Here is a 19,978-nt window from a genome sequence, read left to right on the forward strand (position 1 = left end):
CTGAAAACTTTACATATTAGCTAAGTTTACATAACTGATTTAAGTCTCCATACACTTGTTCGACAAAATTGTGACTTCACTTCAAATTGTGATTAAGTTTACATTTTTTTGCCCAAGATTACAATGTCAGTAGAACAATATTAAATATGTCTTTATCTTAAGTGATGTTTAGCCCTTAAAAACTTGCACTCATGAAAAACAGTGGGAGCATTATACGGTAGCTGGTATGTTAATACGTCCACATGCTATTCAGACTTTTATCATTTTATACACTTATCTTTGTTTTAATTAGCAATTATGTTTCTACAAATTTTCTTATGGGCATTTTTTAAAATAATTTTATTGCACACTGGTGATGTTACACTTTTCACATAATGTATGATATGAGGGTTCTTTTTGGACATTTTCAATATATTATCTATACAAATAATATGGCTACAAAAACATTATTTCAGATGTCTACATAGGTTCACACATGCTAAAATTCACAATTTTATGGTAAAACACATGAGTAAATTACAATAATTTCATTGTGCGTATAGCTGTGTGTGTTTTGGGAATACACATTCACAAGCACTTTAGGTCACTAGTTTTGTAACTGATTGTTTAAGGTGCTAGAATAAAGTGCAGGTTGTCAGCAAGTCTAGAGTATTATCAGTCTTCAACAGATGTTTGGCTCCTCTACTGCTTGGGCTCCCTCTGTCACAGCCTTCACACACTTCGCCATTGTCTGAGAGGCTCGGCTGATGGAGTCTAAGAAGAAACAGACAAATAGGTAGACGTACACATGCACACTCATATAGTAGTGTGATACATGAGTACATACAGGTGGTAGGGTACACATCTAGATAAGATGAAGACAGTGAAAAAGGTATTACGGCAATTACTCACCTGTCATATAGAAGTCTTTAACAGTTAGCTGAGGAGGGATGAGTGGCTCAGACAGCACAGCCTGATTCACACCCTGAGAGAGAGAGAGAGAGAGAGAGAGAGAGAGAGAGAAAGAAAGAAAGAAAGAAAGAGAGTGTGCGAGAGCAAGACCATATGGAAAAATGATCTTTGGCTTTATTGTAATCCTTAATTTTACAAGAACACAATCACTATGTAAGAATATCTGGTACATGTAACATCACTCACTTTGGTCAACTCATTAGCTTGTTTGAAATAATTTGCCTCCTCCACGTCATTATAGCGCACCAGATTCGGTGCCACCTGGGCCAGTCTCTCTCTCACCTCATCCAGCGTGTCATAAGGCAGAGTGATCCCAGCTAACTGCACACACACATGTAACACACTTTATTATTGAATCAGAGTTCAGCTGTGGTACACAACAAAAAATGCTTGAGATGCATTATCTTATTTGTTATCAGTTACAGTCAGAGGTACAGAAGCAATATGTAATACTTCAGTCCAAATTCAAAATATTGGAGAGAGTTGTCTTCAACACCCCCCTTCTCCAAAGACTTGAAGCTCACAATGGTTGCCAAGTTGAAGACACCAATCCTATACGAATGAGTGCACCATTACTCTTAACAATGGCAAGTGACGACAAGTCATGCATTCTATGTTTATCAGCTAATGTACGCATTTGCAATGTTTTTATTGTTTGTAAATTAGAAACCAGCTCATGTTGATTTTTCTACTACTCTCTCAATGTTAACTGGATGCATTGCTGGCTGCATGTGGTAGCCAAATTTAAGCCCCAAAAACAAAAGCCCACTACTCTATAAATACACACTGCTTTGAAGAAGCTGAAGTCAGCTTCTCTTTTTTTGCCAGTTTTTGTCCAAATTTGCCTGTTCCACCTTTAATGGTGCTGCAGTTACACTTTGGCACCTATTTTCCCAACATTTTGGAAAAAAATTCTTCCTGTAGTAGTAATGTAGTCTTCCAATTCAACATGTTTCTTTAATCTCTGAAAACATATCATGGTCATTTTATGATTTAGTACAGTAAATATATTACATATTGTTCCCTTAAGAGTAATTAACAGAAAAAACATCTTCTAAAGTCTTCTAAATACATTTTACTAATATTCCTCTACCAGCTCAACATGACTAGCTCCACTCCTGCCCTTGGAGTGCTATTCTACCTCTGAAATGGCACGTATGATCTTCCAGTCCTCTCGGGCCATGCCTGGAGCAGTTACTGCCACATGGGTCTGCTGGGCACGGCCTTCAGTATTCACATATGTTGCACATTTTTCGGTATATGCTGCTCCTGGCAGGATAACATCTGCCATCGGAGCTCCAACATCTCCGTGATGGCCTGCACAAGAGTTATGCCGCCCTCTTATACAATTCTCATCAGTTATGTGCGCATGATGCCAATAAAGTAAAATATTGAATTAGTTGACAAATATGAAGAATTACTATCAATTACTATCACTACTTATGCCTTTTTTAGTTTTTACCATATATGTGCATATATGTGTGACACACTTTCTGACCTTGGTAGATGATGAAGCAGCCCTTAGGAAGCTGCTTTCTGGTAATACACCCATCATCAGCTCCAAGCAGGAAAAGCACTTTGGGTGGGTTCTTCCTATTGGCCTCAACCCCCGGTTTATATCCCAGATCCAAGGCTGCCACTTGGCTTGCCACCCTGAGCGCATATTATGCACAGAACGGAATGTTACAAGGAATGAAACATATTTACACAAGATTTTTCACTTGGGGAAAGGAGGGACTACTCGGCATTAAAAGGACATATGATCAATAAAAACAGGTACTAATATATCACAAAGTGTGTAATGTACCTGTGGAGAACATTGAGGACCTTCCAACTGTTTTGAATGCCACTAGTGATACAAGCTTTATGAGCGATAGCAGATACAGCAGCATGTATGGCAGCTCCATCTTCCCTCTGCAGAGTAGCACTGCCGACCATTACTACAGGGCGCTTTGCTTTGGACAGGATCTGAGTGTTAACACAGCATTTGTGAAGGATATGTTTTAGAATTTTCCTGTTGAGTTACAACATATTTCACATTGCTTATTTACACACAGTGCTGTTCTCTGGATTCCCTAATCAATGTATAAACACTACCTTCAAACATTTGGAGTCACAGGTCATATCCATAATTTTTATTCACAGTAAATAAGTAATTTTATTGCACAGTAAAAAGTAAAATATTATGAACTACATGTTAAAACAAACAGATTGATTCACAATTTAAAGTATTTAAAAAACAACAGGTTCTGACATGATAAAAATAGCCTATGTTGAATAAAAAATGAAAATATCTATAGTAATTTCCCAACATAATAAAATACATATGAATAGATATTTAAATTAGTGAGATCTGGTCACTGAAACTGTGGTGTTATGGATTATTATTTCTTATAAGGACATTTCATGGTACAGCATTCTCAATTATTTTGGAACCATCACCAGCTTTGTTCATAAAAGTGCCTTAATATACACAGCTTCAGTTACAAATTAGTTTGAAACCTATAGAATATTAGCATATTATTACCATATTAGATGCTTTTTAAACATGGTTTTAAATGACTGAACAGTAAATCCAAACTTTTGTGCGGTAGTGTAATAATGTAGATGTTGTAATAAAATATACAGAATGCCTTGTATATATCACTGCTGTCAAAACAAAAACTCTTCATTATCTATATTTCACTTTTCTGTTTTTGACCCAGTTTGAAAACACCTTTGGTCCTTTAATAGTGTGTTAATTTCATGATGAGTGGACCAAAAGATGTTTTTTCCAAAATGTTTTTTCTTTCTCCTGTAAAGTCATCATTTTGGAAATATGAGGCTTTGTTCTGACAATTTCATGCTTTTACCTCATTAAAAGGATGTGTCCCTGCTGCAATCTCCTCCAGTACCTGAGTTGAGTCTCCCAAATGGTTATAGGAATAGCTCAAGTCCACCTCATGCCCTACTAATGCCACCTGTAGCTCATTGTGCAGCCAGCTACAGATAACACAGACCATAAATAAAATGATCCACACTGTTCTCTGATCTAGGTTCCTAAAGTACTACCAAATACATCACTGAAAGGAAGCTGACCACAGATCAGTAACTATGAAAACATAAAAGCTTTTGCAGACAGCTTACACTCTAGTGTATTGTTTCCCCTTTCTAGTAAATCAGGTAAGACTGCTACACTTAATTCATATTAACACAATTAATTATGTATGGCAAACACAAGGGGAGAATAACAAACATTAAATAAGTCTTTAAATGACTCCATGCATAAACAGTTTCATGTATCTTCACCTCTTCCTAATGCGAGCATTGAGGAGTGGAGCCTCATAACGAGGGTTTGTTCCAACCAGTAGCAACAGGTCTGCTTCTTCAATGCCACTGATGCATGTGTTCAGCAGGTAGTTTGAGCGCAAATCAGTCCTAATGGTGTTCACATAAAACATATATCAGAACATTCAATGAAAAATAAGTACATTAATTAAAACCCAAAACCCATTTGTAGTCAACAGTATTCCTATTACTCACCCTGCCCCAGACATGGGGAAAGTCTCCTCCGTGCACAGGTTTTCACTGTCTAGACGATTCAGTAGATCTTTGAGAGCAATGAGTGATTCTGCATCCACCATGCCTCCAACAATGGCTGCAATATCACTGCCCTTGGAGGCTTGTAGCTACAATAAAAGACAACTGCAAATGTATTAGAATAGAGCATGTTGCAAATATATATATATATATATATATTTCTCTTTTTTGTGGCCAGAAAAAACTGGGAACCATTTATATGAAAACTGGTCACTCATCACTCATTTTATTGTGAGATCACAGTAAGTCATACCACCCCTGCAACTCGGGTCAGGGCCTCCTCCCAGGATGTGGCCACCAGCTGACCAGATGTATCCTTCACCATGGGTTGCGTAAGCCGCTGCCTTTTCAACCCATCATATGCAAAACTACACAGAGAAAAAGAAGACAGGACAAAGTGCAGGATAAACTCGAACAGACATTTATTCAGAAGTGTGGGTTTGGGGAGAGATTATGTTTTCCTACACACTGTAACTACAACTCAGGCCAATAATTTTAGAAATGACTTGGTTCACTGGCTAGTGGGGAGTGGGGTTGTTTTTTTTTTTTTTTGGAGGAGTGATTTCAAGGATTTATGCAATAGTGTCACAGTGATATCACTGCATACCGAGCCTTGTCAGAAATCCATTCTTCATTGATGTCCTCATTGAGTCTGGGGAGAATTCTCATCACTTCTCCTCCTCTAGTGCTCACCACTATGTTGCTGCCCACTGCATCCAGCACATCAATAGACTCTGTCTTCCTGCCAAATAAAATATGAATCTCAGACTTACCGTAAAACTGTGCTTGGAATGAGAACATTTTTGAGAAGCGCGTGCGTGCGTGTGTGTGTGTGTGTGTGTGTGTGTGTGTGTAAACAGTTGCTCTGTACCTGGTCTCCCATGGTCGGGAGGTGAAGGAATAAGGTTTGGATGTGAGTGCTCCGACAGGGCAGATATCAATCACATTCCCAGACAGCTCAGACATAAACATTTTCTCCACATAGGTGCCGATCTCCATGGTATTACCCCTGCCTGTAGTACCCAAATCCTCCACGCCAGCAATTTCACTGGCAAAACTGAAAGCAATGCAAAACATCCTTACATAGATGACTTGTAAAGGTCTGCTAAGAGTAAAGGTCACTAGCTATTTGGTCACTAGCTGATGGCAGTCTTGTTAAATGACCACAATGTCTGAATTAGAAGCAACTCCAGTGTCACCTTAGTCATTGGAAAATCAGTTTAAAATGGAACTTTAGGGGACATTTAATTAGAAATTATTATAATAATGTTGAATACATAATCTTATATAATACAATAATAACATAGTATGTGTAAATCTCATTTCATTATCGAAAATCTCTTGTTGACGTCTAACCCCTATTTGCTTGTATTATTGCTCTTCACACTTTAACATTACACTTTCGCATTAACATTAAGGCTCTATAATAAATAACAGATGCTAATATTACTACACAAATTCAGCTGATGTAAAGAGGAAGTTTTGCTTTGATGGCTCTTACCGAACACAGCGAGTGCAATGGATGCAGCGTGTCATAATCGTTTTAATGAGAGGGCCTATGTTCTTATCCTCAACAGCTCTCTTGGACTCCGTAAAACGACTCCGATCACTGCCAAACATCATGGACTGGTCCTATGTACCAAAATGTATTGCAGCAAAATTTCAGTCATTGTCCAATAGCAGACCACTAAATAATGAGCTTTAAAATAATGTAAACCTCTCAAAAATGTCCACAGTGCTGATCAGAGTTAACATAAAAACAGGGTTTCTAAAATGCCCACCTGCAGGTCACACTCGCCTCCCTGGTCACAGATAGGGCAGTCTAGAGGATGATTGGCCAGCAGGAACTCCATCACTCCCTCCCTGGACCAACCAGAGATGCAAACAGTCACACAGTGATTCTATTCAAAAGCGTAAGAAAATTTGTATTTAGTCACTATCTTGGATGATAGAACAGCAAAGAAAAGAGGTGAATGTTTGTTTTACTGAGATTTACTGAGTAGTTATTAAGTTTATATACTTGCATTTGCATTCACAATGACAAGAGCATGTGTGCAGTTTCAACATGAGCCAAAAGAAAATGACACAATGTGAGGAAGCATATTGTTCTGCAGTCACATTTTACACCAACTATGCAGTGAAGGGATCTTATCTTACCTAGCCTTCCTGGTTTTCTCTGAGTCTGTGAGTATGTTCCACCCTTTCATGACAGGCATAGCACATGCAGCTACTGGCTGTAAAATTACATTTTTGAGTGCTATTACATTAGACATTTAAATGCTATCATGACAATGGTTTAATCAAGGATGTTATGAGAACAAGTTGCAAAAATGTGTTACAGAAAGACGCTCTACACTCTTAGAAACAATGGTTCTTCAAGGGTTTTTTTATAGCACCAAAAATGGTTCTGCTACTGTTACAATGTCAAGCTTGTAATAATAGAAGAACCCTGTTTGGCGCAATTTAGAACAAAAAGGTTCTATACAGAACCATCTACAACACGTTCTCCATCGTTCTGAAGTACCATTCACCATGCAAAAAAACATTTAAGCAAGTAAATGGTTCTTTGAAAGATTGTGGTTCTACATAGAGTCATTGTATTACTAAAGAACCCTTACAGAACCATCTTTTTTAAGAATGTAGGACATGAGTTCGTACCTTTGGGGATTTCTCTATCTCCACCAGACACATACGGCAGTTCCCTGCCACAGACAGTCGCTCGTGGTAGCAGAAACGAGGTATTTGTACACCCACCTTCTCACATGCCTGCAATGTAATGAATATTACTACTGTAAAGTGGTATATGCATTTCCACATAGCATGTATACTGCCTAACGTAGTGTTAGGCATGTCTGTTTTTCACTGTGGTTACAAAAAATGGACCTGGGACCAAAAATTAGTTTTCCCATCTGGTGTATCTCTCATTTGAAGAGAAGGTTAATAGTCTGTGAATGCTCTACCTGTAGGACGGTGGTTCCTGGCTCCACCATCACTGGCTTCCCATCAACAAACACCTCCACCAAGTTACTGGCAGCTGGTGTGGCCACAGAGCGGACTGAGAACACACACACACACGAGCACCTCCTCTTTTGAATATGACTATTTTTAAAATCAGTACCATTGCGTTCGTTTTCTAATAAACGATAACCTTTTCAGAAGGTACGTTTCTCTGTTCTCCTAAGTAGCCAGGCACTGATGCACAAAGCCTTGAGTACTTTAATCCAACGTGAGACGTTCTAATGCAATAAGGTCTTAGGTACAAAGTCTACAAGCAAAACATCTGACATGAAGAAAAAAGAGAAATCACCGTTGTTGGCCTTCGCCTGTGCCACCCCCGAGACCGCTCGCTTCACGACTGGCAGACGCAGCATGACCCTGACAACGATAAGACCGTTAAAACGGACCACATTTGGTGCTAAAGCTAAACGCCGCTACAAAGAGCAGGGTAGATGGTCATAGCCGTTTATTTATTTTTTTTTTTTTGTTTACCTCAGAGATGTATATAGAGTGCAGAGGAAATGTCTGCCTTTGCAGCTACCGGGCTGTATCGCTAAGTTTACCGAGTACAAATTACCCTGATGGCGCAGTTTTCTTATTCGGGAGCACCAACCGTGGTAAATCCCCGCTGCTGCTTCGGCTGCCCAGCCCTACCAATAAGAGGATTAGCTAGGTTAACCGACCTGAAGCGGGCGGAGGACAAGAGAGAGAGAGAGAGAGAGAGAGAGAGATCTTCACATAAAGAAGAAACTGGTCATGTTCTAGGAGCACAGTGGCCTTCACGGTAAACGCAGTCGCAAAATGCATACGGGCAACGATGGAAGGAATCGTTTTTTGAATCGGTTCTTTGTAATAAACCATTCCAACCGATTAACAACTGAATGGATTTTTGTACGTTAGTATACGCAGCGTTCACGTCGTCCAGGCGAAAGACTCTAACTAAAATACAAATGAGATGTTTTATAATATAACACCATAAAAGCCTATTGTAACACCGCACTATAACACTGAATCGAAGGTCAGATGGAGACGGATAGACTTGTGAATCATTACATCGGTTGAATTCAGAGTCGGACATTCGATTCTGTGAAGCCGAATCGGTTCGGGACACTGAATCGAACAGAGTCATCGGTTCTTACGAAAACTTTAGAAATGTATTGAGTGCAATACAGGTACAAGCGACCTACGTCATCATGCGCGTTCACAACAACATAATAATAATAATAATAACAACATAGCTCTTATCTCAAGTGTAAATTAAATCACGTTTTAATTGCGTTCAGATACAAGGATGGAAGGCAAAAGCGCTTGTATTATAATTGTATTATTTCGTGATGATGCAGACTTGCAAATACAGGTGCTTATTAGAACAAAAGCCATTTCATAACTGTCTTAAGACCGACACCAATTAGGTTCCTCCATAATTAGCACCTTTGGTAAGATGAGCAAAAAATTTTGTTAAAAAATGTCTGTTAGTTATCAGCCCCACGGCAAAATGAAACTGCTCCAAGAAAAAAAATATAACCTTATAAAATCATAAAACTCTTCAAGTTGTCTTCTGAAAACAGAATTTTACCCTATTACCCTTTGGCCTCCTTTAAGGCCTGACTATGTTTGTTCTATGTACCACATTATTTGTAAGTTGCTTTGGATAAAAGCGTCTGCTAAATGTAATGTAATGTAATGTAATGTAAAAACAGTTGGTGTATGCTTGGTGTCACCATGCTTTGTTTTTGCCTTTTGTGTTTTACACATTCTTTTGGCATTCGTACAAAATGTTACCCAAACATTTCCTTCTGCTGAGAGTCATCTGTTGGGTAGGAAACACCCTTTCATAAATAATAGGAAATAACTACAGCTCCATTGTGAACAACTCTTCAGAAGCATAAACATTAAAGCTGAGCATCTGGGGAGCATATTGAGAAACCAGTCTCATTTCCAGTCTTTTCACCAATATCATAGTGGACCATAACCAATACATTTACTTGCAAATAACTTACTAAACATGAGTGTTTCTCTTATGCAGTGATGTCCAGGAAATTCCACACATTCTGATAACCCTTTCACACCTATCTCCAACGTACATACAAAGGCATTTCCTGGCTTCATTGCTTTAGCCTTGACCACAATCTGTACGATACACTGTTATAAATAAAGGTACCCTGCAGGTACATGATTCATTCATCAAGGTACAAATAGTGTAAACATTCCCTCGAAGGTACAACAGTGGTTTTAAGGTCCACTTGTGTACCTTAAATATGTTATTTCTAGTGGAAAAGTAGACATTTGTATCTTTTTATAAACTAATGTTTAAAATAGAACCATTTAATAAAAAGCATGGAGGCGAGACGTGGTGTGTGGAGTCAGTACATCTTAGAAAATATAATTTCAGTGGACTATGGTACAGTTATGTTCCTTGACTAAAGGGTGAACCCCTGAAGGTACCACCCCAGTGACCAGAAGGGTACTGCCACACAGGAAGTGGGGGCCTATGCTGTGTGTGCCTCTGGTTCCCTTGCTGCTACCACCACTGCCATATGTTGGTTGTGTGCCATTTTGTCTTTGTCATTTCTTGTGGAACATTTTTTTCTTTGCCATCTCTAACAATGCACATAGCTTATTGTTATATACATCCAACCTTACACCAACTTGAGGAGTCCAACAGGTAAGGTTGAGGTGCCTTGTACATTTACATCACATAGCTGTCTGTGTGTATAGATACACTAGGTTAGCAGGCGGGTGCCCATTTGTACTTATGTTTATTAGTTAAGTAGTTAGATTTTGTGTCCTTTGTTTTGTTTAGATTAACTCTAGCCTAGTTAAGGTTTTGTTTTGTTTCTTTTTTTCCTTTGGCACCATCACCGTTGGCTCCTCTAGGCCTCACAATGTCTGGGCCCTGTGTGTGCCCGTTTTGGTTGTTTTGTGAGCTTTACTAAATACATAATAAATACATCTTTTGAGTTAAAGCTCTAATTCTGGCCTGGTCCCTTCACTTATCTTGTGTTCCCTTTATGTGTTGCAACCATTTTTGAATGAGCCATCTTAGGTTGTAGGTTGTACATAGAATTCATGGCTCTAAACAGAACTGTTCCCTTTACTGAAACAAAAACAAAAAAACAATGTAATGTAGTGACTGTTAAATGGCAAATGTTTGCAAAAAAAATTATTGTTAAGTAATCAACATTATGCTGTTCTTGATCTGGGTTTTCATAAGCTATCATATGAAGTCAATAAAATGCAATGAAGTTTTTTCTGTTCTTGATCTGTTTAGATCTAATTTGGATCACTTGGTCCAAACTAGAAAGCATGCTATCTTAAATTTTGCCTCTTAAGAATCTTCAGCAATGGTGAGATCCTGGAAGAAAAAGCAGTGTCATTGTTACAAACAGCTGCTTTACAAGAGTAATATCTTCTATTTTACCCTTTGAACTTTGACCAATGGAGAAAAAAGGATAATGAAAGCTGCCCAAGCAATAACTTTCTAAATTGTTTTAAAAGAGGAGGGTTCAGCTTTCAGTCCACAGGCATCTTGGAAGCATTCCAAAAGTTAGCTCAGCAATGAAAAATATTTTCAGGCACTTTAATTATATTTCCATTGGCATTTCCAGAGAATTTAAGCCTAGGCAGAGAATAGACCTCTATTAATAACATTGAAAAAAATTAAAAGAATCCAGCAAAATAAAACAGCATAAAGTAAATATTGATAAAATCTTTATTTGAATAAACACATTCTTCACAAACAGGTTGAATGCAATGATTTCAGTCATTATAATTGTTTCTTGTTTGCTTTAATTGTGCCTTTTTTGCATAATAAGCCCATAATGGGGAACTATATAGCACAGAGAAAAGCCTTCTCTTTCTCCTTTCACCCGCTCTGAGAGATGTGGTTGATGTTGAATGTTGCTTGCTCAGGTTTTCCACTCTGAGCAATTTATAGTCATCACACACTGGTATCCAAATCACTGCAACTGTAGCTCTGGCCAGCTCCAAGGCAAAATACAAAAAATCCCAGTGATTAACCCTTATGCAGAGAATATAAAAGAAACTATATGCTAGTAGAATTTTTAAGTTACATACATGCAATACATATTATCTGGCAAATGATCAAGCTTCTTAAGTTGAGTTGCATCTTCTGGCTGAGTTTGTTGGCTAATGCTGCTTCAGATACGCGAGCAGATGAAAAGTTCCTCAGGAGCGCAGCTAGCTGGGGCTGAAGCTGACTCAGTGGCAGAAAGGCTTTGGTTGAGCCCTCTCAGAGATTGCTTAGCGATGTTCATGCAGGATCTCTTGAGGATCATGCGTACATTCTTACTGACCAGTACATAGAGTATAGGGTTGAGGCAGCTGTTGAAGAACGCCAGGCTGGTGGCCAGGGGGAAGCCCACGGTCAGGCTTTTGTGCAAGTAGAGCGAGTGGTGCATGGTCAGCTCCATGAGGCTGAAGGTGTGGAAAGGTGCCCAGCACAGGAAGAAGGCCAGGATAATCACTGAAATTGTTTTGGAGAAGCTGGAGAGACGTATGTTGGCAGATTGCTTCATCTTTCTAGCCAGCAGTACAGCTGTGATGCTGATGGTGGCAAAGGGCAGGAGAAAGCCGACTGTAGTGCGGAGTGTCACCATAGCGATGTGTCTCACAACAGCATTGTGCCCATTCTCGTCATAGAAGTTGTTAAAGCATACAACCTTTTCATGTAATTGCACCGTTTCTCGGAAGATCAAAGCAGGACTGCTGAAAAGGATGGACATGACCCAGGTCAGTGCGCACACACCCCAGGCCCGCCGTGTTGTTCTGTGCTTCTGGCACCAGACTAGGTGAACCAGGGAGACATAACGATCCAAACTGAGCACAGTGAGAAACAATACACTGGCGTACATGTTGACTGTACAGATGAAAGAGTTCAACTTGCACATATTCCATCCAAAGATCCAATTGAAGTCACGCAACACGTAGTCAATGGAAATAGGTAGAAAAAGAACAAACACAAAATCTGCTATGGCCAGGTTCTGCAGCCACACACTGTTAATCGTCCGTTTGCTTTTGAATGCAGTCACCCAGATCACAATGCCATTCCCAGTGACTCCAAGCACAAATGCTAGGGAGTAGATGACCACTGAGATAATGTGCAGAGTCTCCTTCTGGATATAGCCCTTTTCTTGCAGCTCTTCAAAGTCCCCATACTCAAAAAAATCATAAGAGTAGTTGCCATATTCAAGTGGCTCCCCCTCCATCACTGTAGACCAAAGATGTCAACTGTGAATAAAGAATAAATGCCACAAAAATGTTTCATGAATAGTTCTGTTGTCATTTCCATTATCCAATATCTGACATTCTGGAAGTATATGTCTGTAACATTATTCTGCTAAATCATTGTCATATAAGAGAATATAAACAAATCTCAGTCCACAAAACCGGCACTAGTCACTAATAAATGTCCTGTCTAAGACAATAAAGTACAAAAACCTTGGTCTGTGCCTTACCTTGATGTAGTCAATAGCTCAGTTCTTCGGCACTGATCCACAGCTCTGCTCTGGTCCTTAGCAGTTTTAATAGTTCTATGAGAGGAGAGAGAGAGAGAGAGAGAGAGAGAGAGAGAGAAGAAGGAAAGAGACAGAGAGGGGGAGAGGAAGGATACTGGATTGTAGATACACCTGTATATATGTTGTGTCTCTTTTATCTTTCACACACACATAGTGACCCTGTAACCTCACAAAATCAACCAAGCATCCTGTCTTCCTGTCTCTTCCCACTGTGTGTGGTAAACTGTGTGTTGATTATGTCAATCAGTTAACCCAAATGGGAAAAGCCTTTGTCACAAGCAAGTCATGCAATGGCTTTTTTACCACAGAAGATAATCACTGCCATATGTGTTTTTTTGCCATTACTTATTATATCAAATGTTACTGGAATAAAGACATAACACTATAGGGAAGTGGCATAATAACTTTTTGCTTGATTTATTTGTCACAAGACACATGTTCCCTGTTCATGTAAAATGATCTCACTGTGGCAACAAGCTGAGGCCAGCAAATCTAAAGATAACTGAACTTAACACATACTGATCATAGTTGCCTATTAGGTGAGAGCTATATATATTAGTTACTAGTACATATTTGCCTGTAATTATCCATAGTCATTCATTCAAATTTAACATTATTTATTTTTATAGCAGTTAAACTGGACTTTTCAAGTAGCTTGAAATACTGTATTGCCAAAGCTCCAGTCTGCAAGGTGAGTTTTCTCTGGTCTTCACTGGAACATTACTGAATTGAACGAGTTAAAAAGAGTAACTGCTAACTTACTGTAGACTAGTTAAGACAGTAACTGCTAACTTACCGTAGACTAGTTAAGACAGTAACTGCTAACATACCGTAGACTAGTTAGGACAGTAACGGCTAACTTACTGTAGACTAGTTAAGACAGTAACTGCTAACATACCGTAGACTAGTTAGGACAGTAACGGCTAACTTACTGTAGACTAGTTAAGACAGTAACTGCTAACATACTGTAGGCTAGTTAGGACAGTAACTGCTAAGTTACTGTAGACTAGTTAAGACAGTAACTGCTAACTTACTGTAGACTAGTTAAAACAGTAACTGCTAACTTACTGTAGACTAGTTAAGACAGTAACTGATAACATACTGTAGACTAGTTAAGACAGTAACTGCTAACATTCTATAGACTAATTAAGACAGTAACTGCTAACTTACTTAAGACTAGTTAAAACAGTGACTGCTAACATACTGTAGACTAGTTAAGACAGTAACTGCTAACTTACTGTAGACTAGTTAAGACAGTGACTGCTAACGTACTGTAGACTAGTTAAGACAGTAACTGCTAACTTACTGTAGACTAGTTAAGACAGTATCTGCTAACATACTATAATTAAGACAGTAACTGCTAACTTACTGTAGACTAGTTAATACAGTAACTGCTAACTTACTGTACACTAGCTAAAACAGTGACTGCTAACATACTATAGACTAGTTAAGACAGTAACTGCTAACTTACTGTAGACTAGTTAAAACCATAACTGCTAACTTACTGTAGACTAGTTAAGACAGTAAGTGCTAACTTGCTGTAGACTAGTTAATACAGTGACTGCTAACATACTGTAGACTAGTTAAGACAGTAACTGCTAACTTATTGTAGAATAGTTAAAACTGTAACTGCTGACATACTGCAGACTAGTTAAGACAGTAAGTGCTAACTTACTGTAGACTAATTAATACAGTGACTGCTAACATATTGTAGACTAGTTAAGACAGTAACTGCTGACATACTGTAGACTAGTTAAGACAGTAACTGCTGACATACTGTAGACTAGTTAATACAATGACTGCTAACATACTGTAGACTAGTTAAGACAGTGACTGCTAACTTACTGTAGACTAGTTAAGACAGTAACTGCTGACATACTGCAGACTAGTTAATACAGTGACTGCTACCATACTGCAGACTAGTTAACACAGTGACTGCTAACTTACTGTAGACTAGTTAATACAGTGACTGCTAACATATTGTAGACTAGTTAAGACAGTAACTGCTAACTTACTGTAGACTACTTAATACAGTGACTGCTAACATATTGTAGACTAGTTAAGACAGTAACTGCTAACTTACTGTAGACTACTTAATACAGTGACTGCTAACATATTGTAGACTAGTTAAGACAGTGACTGCTGACATATTGTAGATTAGTTAATACAGTGACTGCTAACATATTGTAGACTAGTTAAGACAGTGACTGCTGACATACTGTAAATCAATGGAGATTCGAGAGGGAGTAACCGCCACTGCTCTGGTTATTCCACTGTACGGGTCACACAGTGGACTGAATAACAATGTGAATTCCTTCCTTTACTTCCACCAGCTCGCGCAGGTCTAGCTGCGAGGCAGAGAAAATCTCTAATTTTTCAAAACAAAAAGACTAAACTTACCTGTTTTACACGCAAGCAATGGCCGATTAGCTCGTCCACGGACAGGTCAGACAGACTGCTGCTGCATAAGCTTCCACTGAGGTTAGAAGTGTTGAGGACGGTCCAAGCCTCGCCTCGCCCTTCGCCTGCGATCTGCTGCGCGCGCTCGCTGCGATGCTGTAATATGGAGCGGGCTGCAGAGAAGTTCAGGCTGGAGAAAACGCAACAGCTCATTGCTGGAGTAGCAGGAGGAGCTAGACACGTCATGATGTGTCCATCTACTCTTATGAATGTTTTGTGAATAATAAAAAGAAACGCTTTTGTTTAAAGGATGCAAACATGCTGTGAAAAAACCCGTGCTCACACTTTTCTCACTGAAATCCACACTGGCCTTTTCTCTTAAATATCTAATTCGATATTTCACACATGCCATGCTCAGGAACATACCATTTATTTTTTAGTACCAAATACAAAACCACAAAGTTAAATCTGTTACTAAATTTGACATTTTGATAACTGCATATTCCTCACTCACTTCTATTTGTAGAGAACTAGCATATGCTCTTCTACCTCTTCTAACACTACTCATTTGACCATGTTCTTTTAATAAACTTGCAAAAATATCTAAAACATCTACATTTCTTGAAATATTATGTGTTTAATTATGATATAAGATTTAATGGTCTGTAAGTAAAATAAATATGTTTTTAAAATACTTTTCTAAAACTGTTTGGTAATTAAAAAGTCTTTTTTGCATTACAAAAAAAAAAAAAAATCCAACCACTGTTATTTGAGACCTATACAATCATTGGTGGATATTAGCTAGTTATATTTACTCAGTTCCTTATATGAAGGGGAATTCCACTATTTATTTATTTTTTTATATCTTCAAAATCATTGTAAGCATTTAGTGTCTGTAGCTCCCTCACATAAAGCTACAACACAAAATGGTTCTCAATACATTGACAGGTGTCCCAGACATTTTTTACAATAGTTTAGAGATAATAAATTGTCTTAAAATGTGTATATATATTGTGGAATTATTAGCCTTAGTATTGTTCATATTACTTTTTAAGATGTATTATGTCTTGCATTGAAAGCTTAATGGTCATATTGTACAATTCTAAGAGCTAAGAGTCAGCACATAAGGCTGTGTGCTGACTAATGTTGGAATACACAAGGACGTCAGATAACAGGAAATACCTCGAAGCTAATAGTAGTAGACACTGGGATTAGCACACCACACATGTGGTTCATCTGGTCAGATAAGCAGAGCCATTGTCTGGAAAACGGGGGGAGTTGGTAAACACAGGGAATACCTTAAGCTGACCTTGCAGACGCACTCACGTCTCGAGCGCATCCTTAAACTTTTATGATGTGGATTAGTGAGATGGCCTAACGCACACATTGGAGGCTGGGGTAAGGAAGGAGCGGTCATGCGACTATAAAAAGGGAGTCAGATGAGAAGGGGTCAGAGCTTACTTGGGAGATACATGATGCATGTTCTCTGTTTGTAACCTCTCCAGAATTCTGTAATAAAACCGTTTGTTTCACTTCAGTCTGATCTACTCGTCTCATTTATTTTGCATCAACGAACACGCAGGACTGGTTTCGTCCACAATATATATATATATATATATATATATATATATATATAATATAGTGAAGAGGTACACGGAGGGTTTCAAATTTATCACTAGTTTACCATTATTAGCATTACATATACAAAAGATTAACATCTCAGCTAGATAGCATAGAATATTTTTTTTGTAGACATCGTGATCTCAGCTTCCTGTAATCACCACCACAGTAAACAAATGAGTCATCAAGTTATTCTGCAGTGCATCACGGAGAAATATTTCAGCAAATCGGTGAAACTCCCCTTTTAGTAAAGATTTGGTGGGTTTTTGTGCTTTTCTGAGATTTCAAATGGTAAAAGTTTTACTTCTACTCAAGCATATTAGCGAGGTAAGGAATCTGCTTTTACTCAGTTCCACTTAACTTTTCACATTTAATTTGTGTTTGAGTTTAATTGCAGTTTGTTGATGACTTGTTCTGCTTTGTTGTTGCTCACACCCTTTACTTTTCAGATCTCTCACTTTACTTTAGACCAGACATATATATCCTCAAAGAATAGTGCAAGATCTTATGCAAATTTCAGATCTTCTGCTGATAGATGCTGAATGTATTTGGACCATATGCTGATGCAATTTGACAGACATATTGTGCAGCATAGGCACCACAAATTCCCATGGCATTTTATGTGGTCAGTCATTAGCAGTACTTATTTAAAGCATGTGTAAAATGTTCCTGACTTCATCATAAAGCAAATTTGTCTTTCTCTTTGACCCTCCCAAAAGCATGCACACCAGCAGTACCTCACTCAGGCCTTCAGCAGGGGAGCTCATGGACATTTTGCAGAGAGGGGTCAGTCACAGTGGAACTACTTATATGTATCCATGCTATCTTTGATTTTTATAAATGTATTTATTTATTTTTTAATATTAGCTTGGAAATGACTAGGAGTAACTGACATTTCACTGAAGGCCTGTTTTCATAAACAGAACATTGGTGTTTTGATGGGTGTGAGATCCTGTTTATGTTTGTATCTGTGTGTGTGTGTGTGTGTTACTCAGAGGATGGGCCAGTGTGTGTAAAATACTGCCTCAGCCGGGTTACACCCCACTACCCACACGTACACACAGGACCTCTGTCTTAAGCATACAAAAACAGTCTCTGGACCAGCCCATGTCTGGCTCCTTAGTGAGAGCTGATGATGGAGTAATAAGCATGTCTGCTACTTAACTTTATGTCCTACATGGATTTGTTTACTGTGACAACACTGAGGGAAATATTCAAAACAAAATATTTTACCAGTCTCTAGCACACTGTCCTTTGTGTAAAGGCCAACTTTGCTTTGGTATGGAAACAATCTTGCTCAATAAAACACTTAAAACACACATTAGTACATGTCTGCCATGCAATATGATTTAACCCTTATTCTCTCCGTTTATTAGTCTGTTATAACTCCTAACGCTTAGTATTCAGTAACTGCTATGAATTATTCAGCAATTATAATGATCCAAGATTTTTGCTTAATCAGATATACACGAAGTCATGCAAGGTGGTTTGACATGAAATGGTTCACTCTAGATAAATTTATAGACTCTGATTTCTTTACAGTGGTGCCGCAATGTCTACAACAGAAATGTAGGCTTTTTTCTATCCAAAACCACCTACATGTGCCTGAATTTTCTATATAATGTTCTATACAATGTTAATACCAATTCAAATGTATTTGTTACAGGTAAAAAAGGTGTTAAGTTGCAGGTAAATATTCTCTAATACAATAGTGATAAACAGAACATAGAAAAGGAACTGAATGACTCCTCAAGTTGTTAGAATGGATAAGAGATGTTGCATAGCTGCACAACCCACATGGTCTAGGAAGCATAAATTCCATCCATCCATCCATTTTCTAAGCCGCTTCTCCATCAGGGTCGCGGGGGGGTGCTGGAGCCTATCCCAACAGTCTTCGGGCGGAAGGCAGGATACACCCTGGATGGGTCGCCAGTCCATCGCAGGGAAGCATAAATTCTTTCAACAAAATTGCTCACCTTACAGGAAAAGAGAAATGACTACATATTTAGACAAATAAAGTAAGAAAAATTTATTTTTGGCCATATGTTTTAATCAATTTGATTTATCCAGATTTGTGCTCAATCAAGTTTAGAGAACATTATCAAAGGAAATGTAAAGTTTCAGACATGGACATTAAGGGGGTTAAGGACTGTTCTCCCAGTTAAATGTTGAAATAAGTTTTGTTTTTTGTTTTTTTCGGAGAAAAATGTGGTATAACTGAATATGTTGCAATAGAATAGGACTGAGTTTTGAAGAATGTAACATCTGCTTCTATTAGGAGCAAATGCTGCAGGGCAGAGAATAACAGCTGGTTTTAATGAATACTGTACCATCTAATGAACATTTCAGTCTCTCCACAGCAGGGGTTTCAGAGTGTGTACATACCATCTGAATAAATACAAACACCCAGTCCTTTCCACATTCTCTCTGCTGGTGCATCACAGAGGAGAGACTGAGCACTGCATCCTCCTCCCTGGTCATGGAGGACCTGTTGATGCTGGCCAACTCTTCCAGCAGTGGTGCTATCAGGAAATCTCCCAGCATTAATTCCTCCTGCATCGTCCCCTCGATTGCTGGCCATGCCTGATGGACCACTAGATTTAGCTCTGCTGTCAGATCGCCCATCCACTCTCAAGGACGCAACCACACTGCCAATGCCTGTCTGAAGCATTGCTAGCGGAATGCAGCCAATGCCTCTAGCAGGTCCTCTGGCAGGGCTCCGCTGCTGAGCATCGCCATGCTTCCTCAGTCTTTGCCAACAGTCCATGCCACGCTGCTTCTACTGCCACAGTCACTAATCCACAGCCATCTCTATTTTGGTTTATGAGTATACCTCAACAGGCAGCTTAGGCTGTGCTTCCCACTTCTGACAACAGTGTAGCATCAGCTACAGA

General features: G+C 38.8%; 2 protein-coding genes across 5 annotated transcripts; both read right to left on the reverse strand.

The window, feature by feature from the left end:
- Positions 1-310: 310 nt before the first annotated feature.
- Positions 311-8,329, reverse strand: LOC108424343 (NADH-ubiquinone oxidoreductase 75 kDa subunit, mitochondrial-like). Of its 4 annotated transcripts, none has more exons than XM_017692320.2 (19): positions 8,105-8,329; positions 7,838-7,905; positions 7,491-7,585; positions 7,189-7,296; positions 6,688-6,764; positions 6,312-6,393; positions 6,032-6,162; positions 5,402-5,587; positions 5,138-5,272; positions 4,784-4,898; positions 4,474-4,619; positions 4,240-4,368; positions 3,804-3,933; positions 2,759-2,919; positions 2,450-2,604; positions 2,093-2,268; positions 1,138-1,272; positions 892-964; positions 311-753 (listed from the first exon to the last, which is right to left on the reverse strand). In XM_017692320.2, the coding sequence occupies exons 2-19, from the start codon at positions 7,899-7,901 to the stop codon at positions 662-664; spliced, it is 2,190 nt and encodes a 729-aa protein (XP_017547809.1). In that variant the 5' UTR covers positions 7,902-7,905; positions 8,105-8,329; the 3' UTR covers positions 311-661. The 4 variants fall into 4 exon arrangements, with proteins under 4 accessions (XP_017547809.1, XP_017547807.1, XP_037395464.1 ...); XM_017692318.2 differs by having other exon boundaries at positions 8,020-8,329; XM_037539567.1 differs by lacking the exons at positions 6,688-6,764; positions 7,838-7,905; positions 8,105-8,329 and having other exon boundaries at positions 7,491-7,505.
- A 2,892-nt stretch (positions 8,330-11,221) lies between these two features.
- On the reverse strand, positions 11,222-15,652 carry gpr1 (G protein-coupled receptor 1). Its single transcript, XM_017692323.2, has 3 exons — positions 15,465-15,652; positions 13,005-13,079; positions 11,222-12,777 (listed from the first exon to the last, which is right to left on the reverse strand). Exon 3 carries the CDS (start codon positions 12,753-12,755, stop codon positions 11,688-11,690), a length of 1,068 nt encoding a protein of 355 aa, XP_017547812.2. The 5' UTR covers positions 12,756-12,777; positions 13,005-13,079; positions 15,465-15,652; the 3' UTR covers positions 11,222-11,687.
- Positions 15,653-19,978: the final 4,326 nt, after the last annotated feature.

Source organism: Pygocentrus nattereri, chromosome 6, assembly GCF_015220715.1.
Source record: "Pygocentrus nattereri isolate fPygNat1 chromosome 6, fPygNat1.pri, whole genome shotgun sequence".
NCBI classification, from domain to species: Eukaryota; Metazoa; Chordata; class Actinopteri; order Characiformes; family Serrasalmidae; genus Pygocentrus; species Pygocentrus nattereri.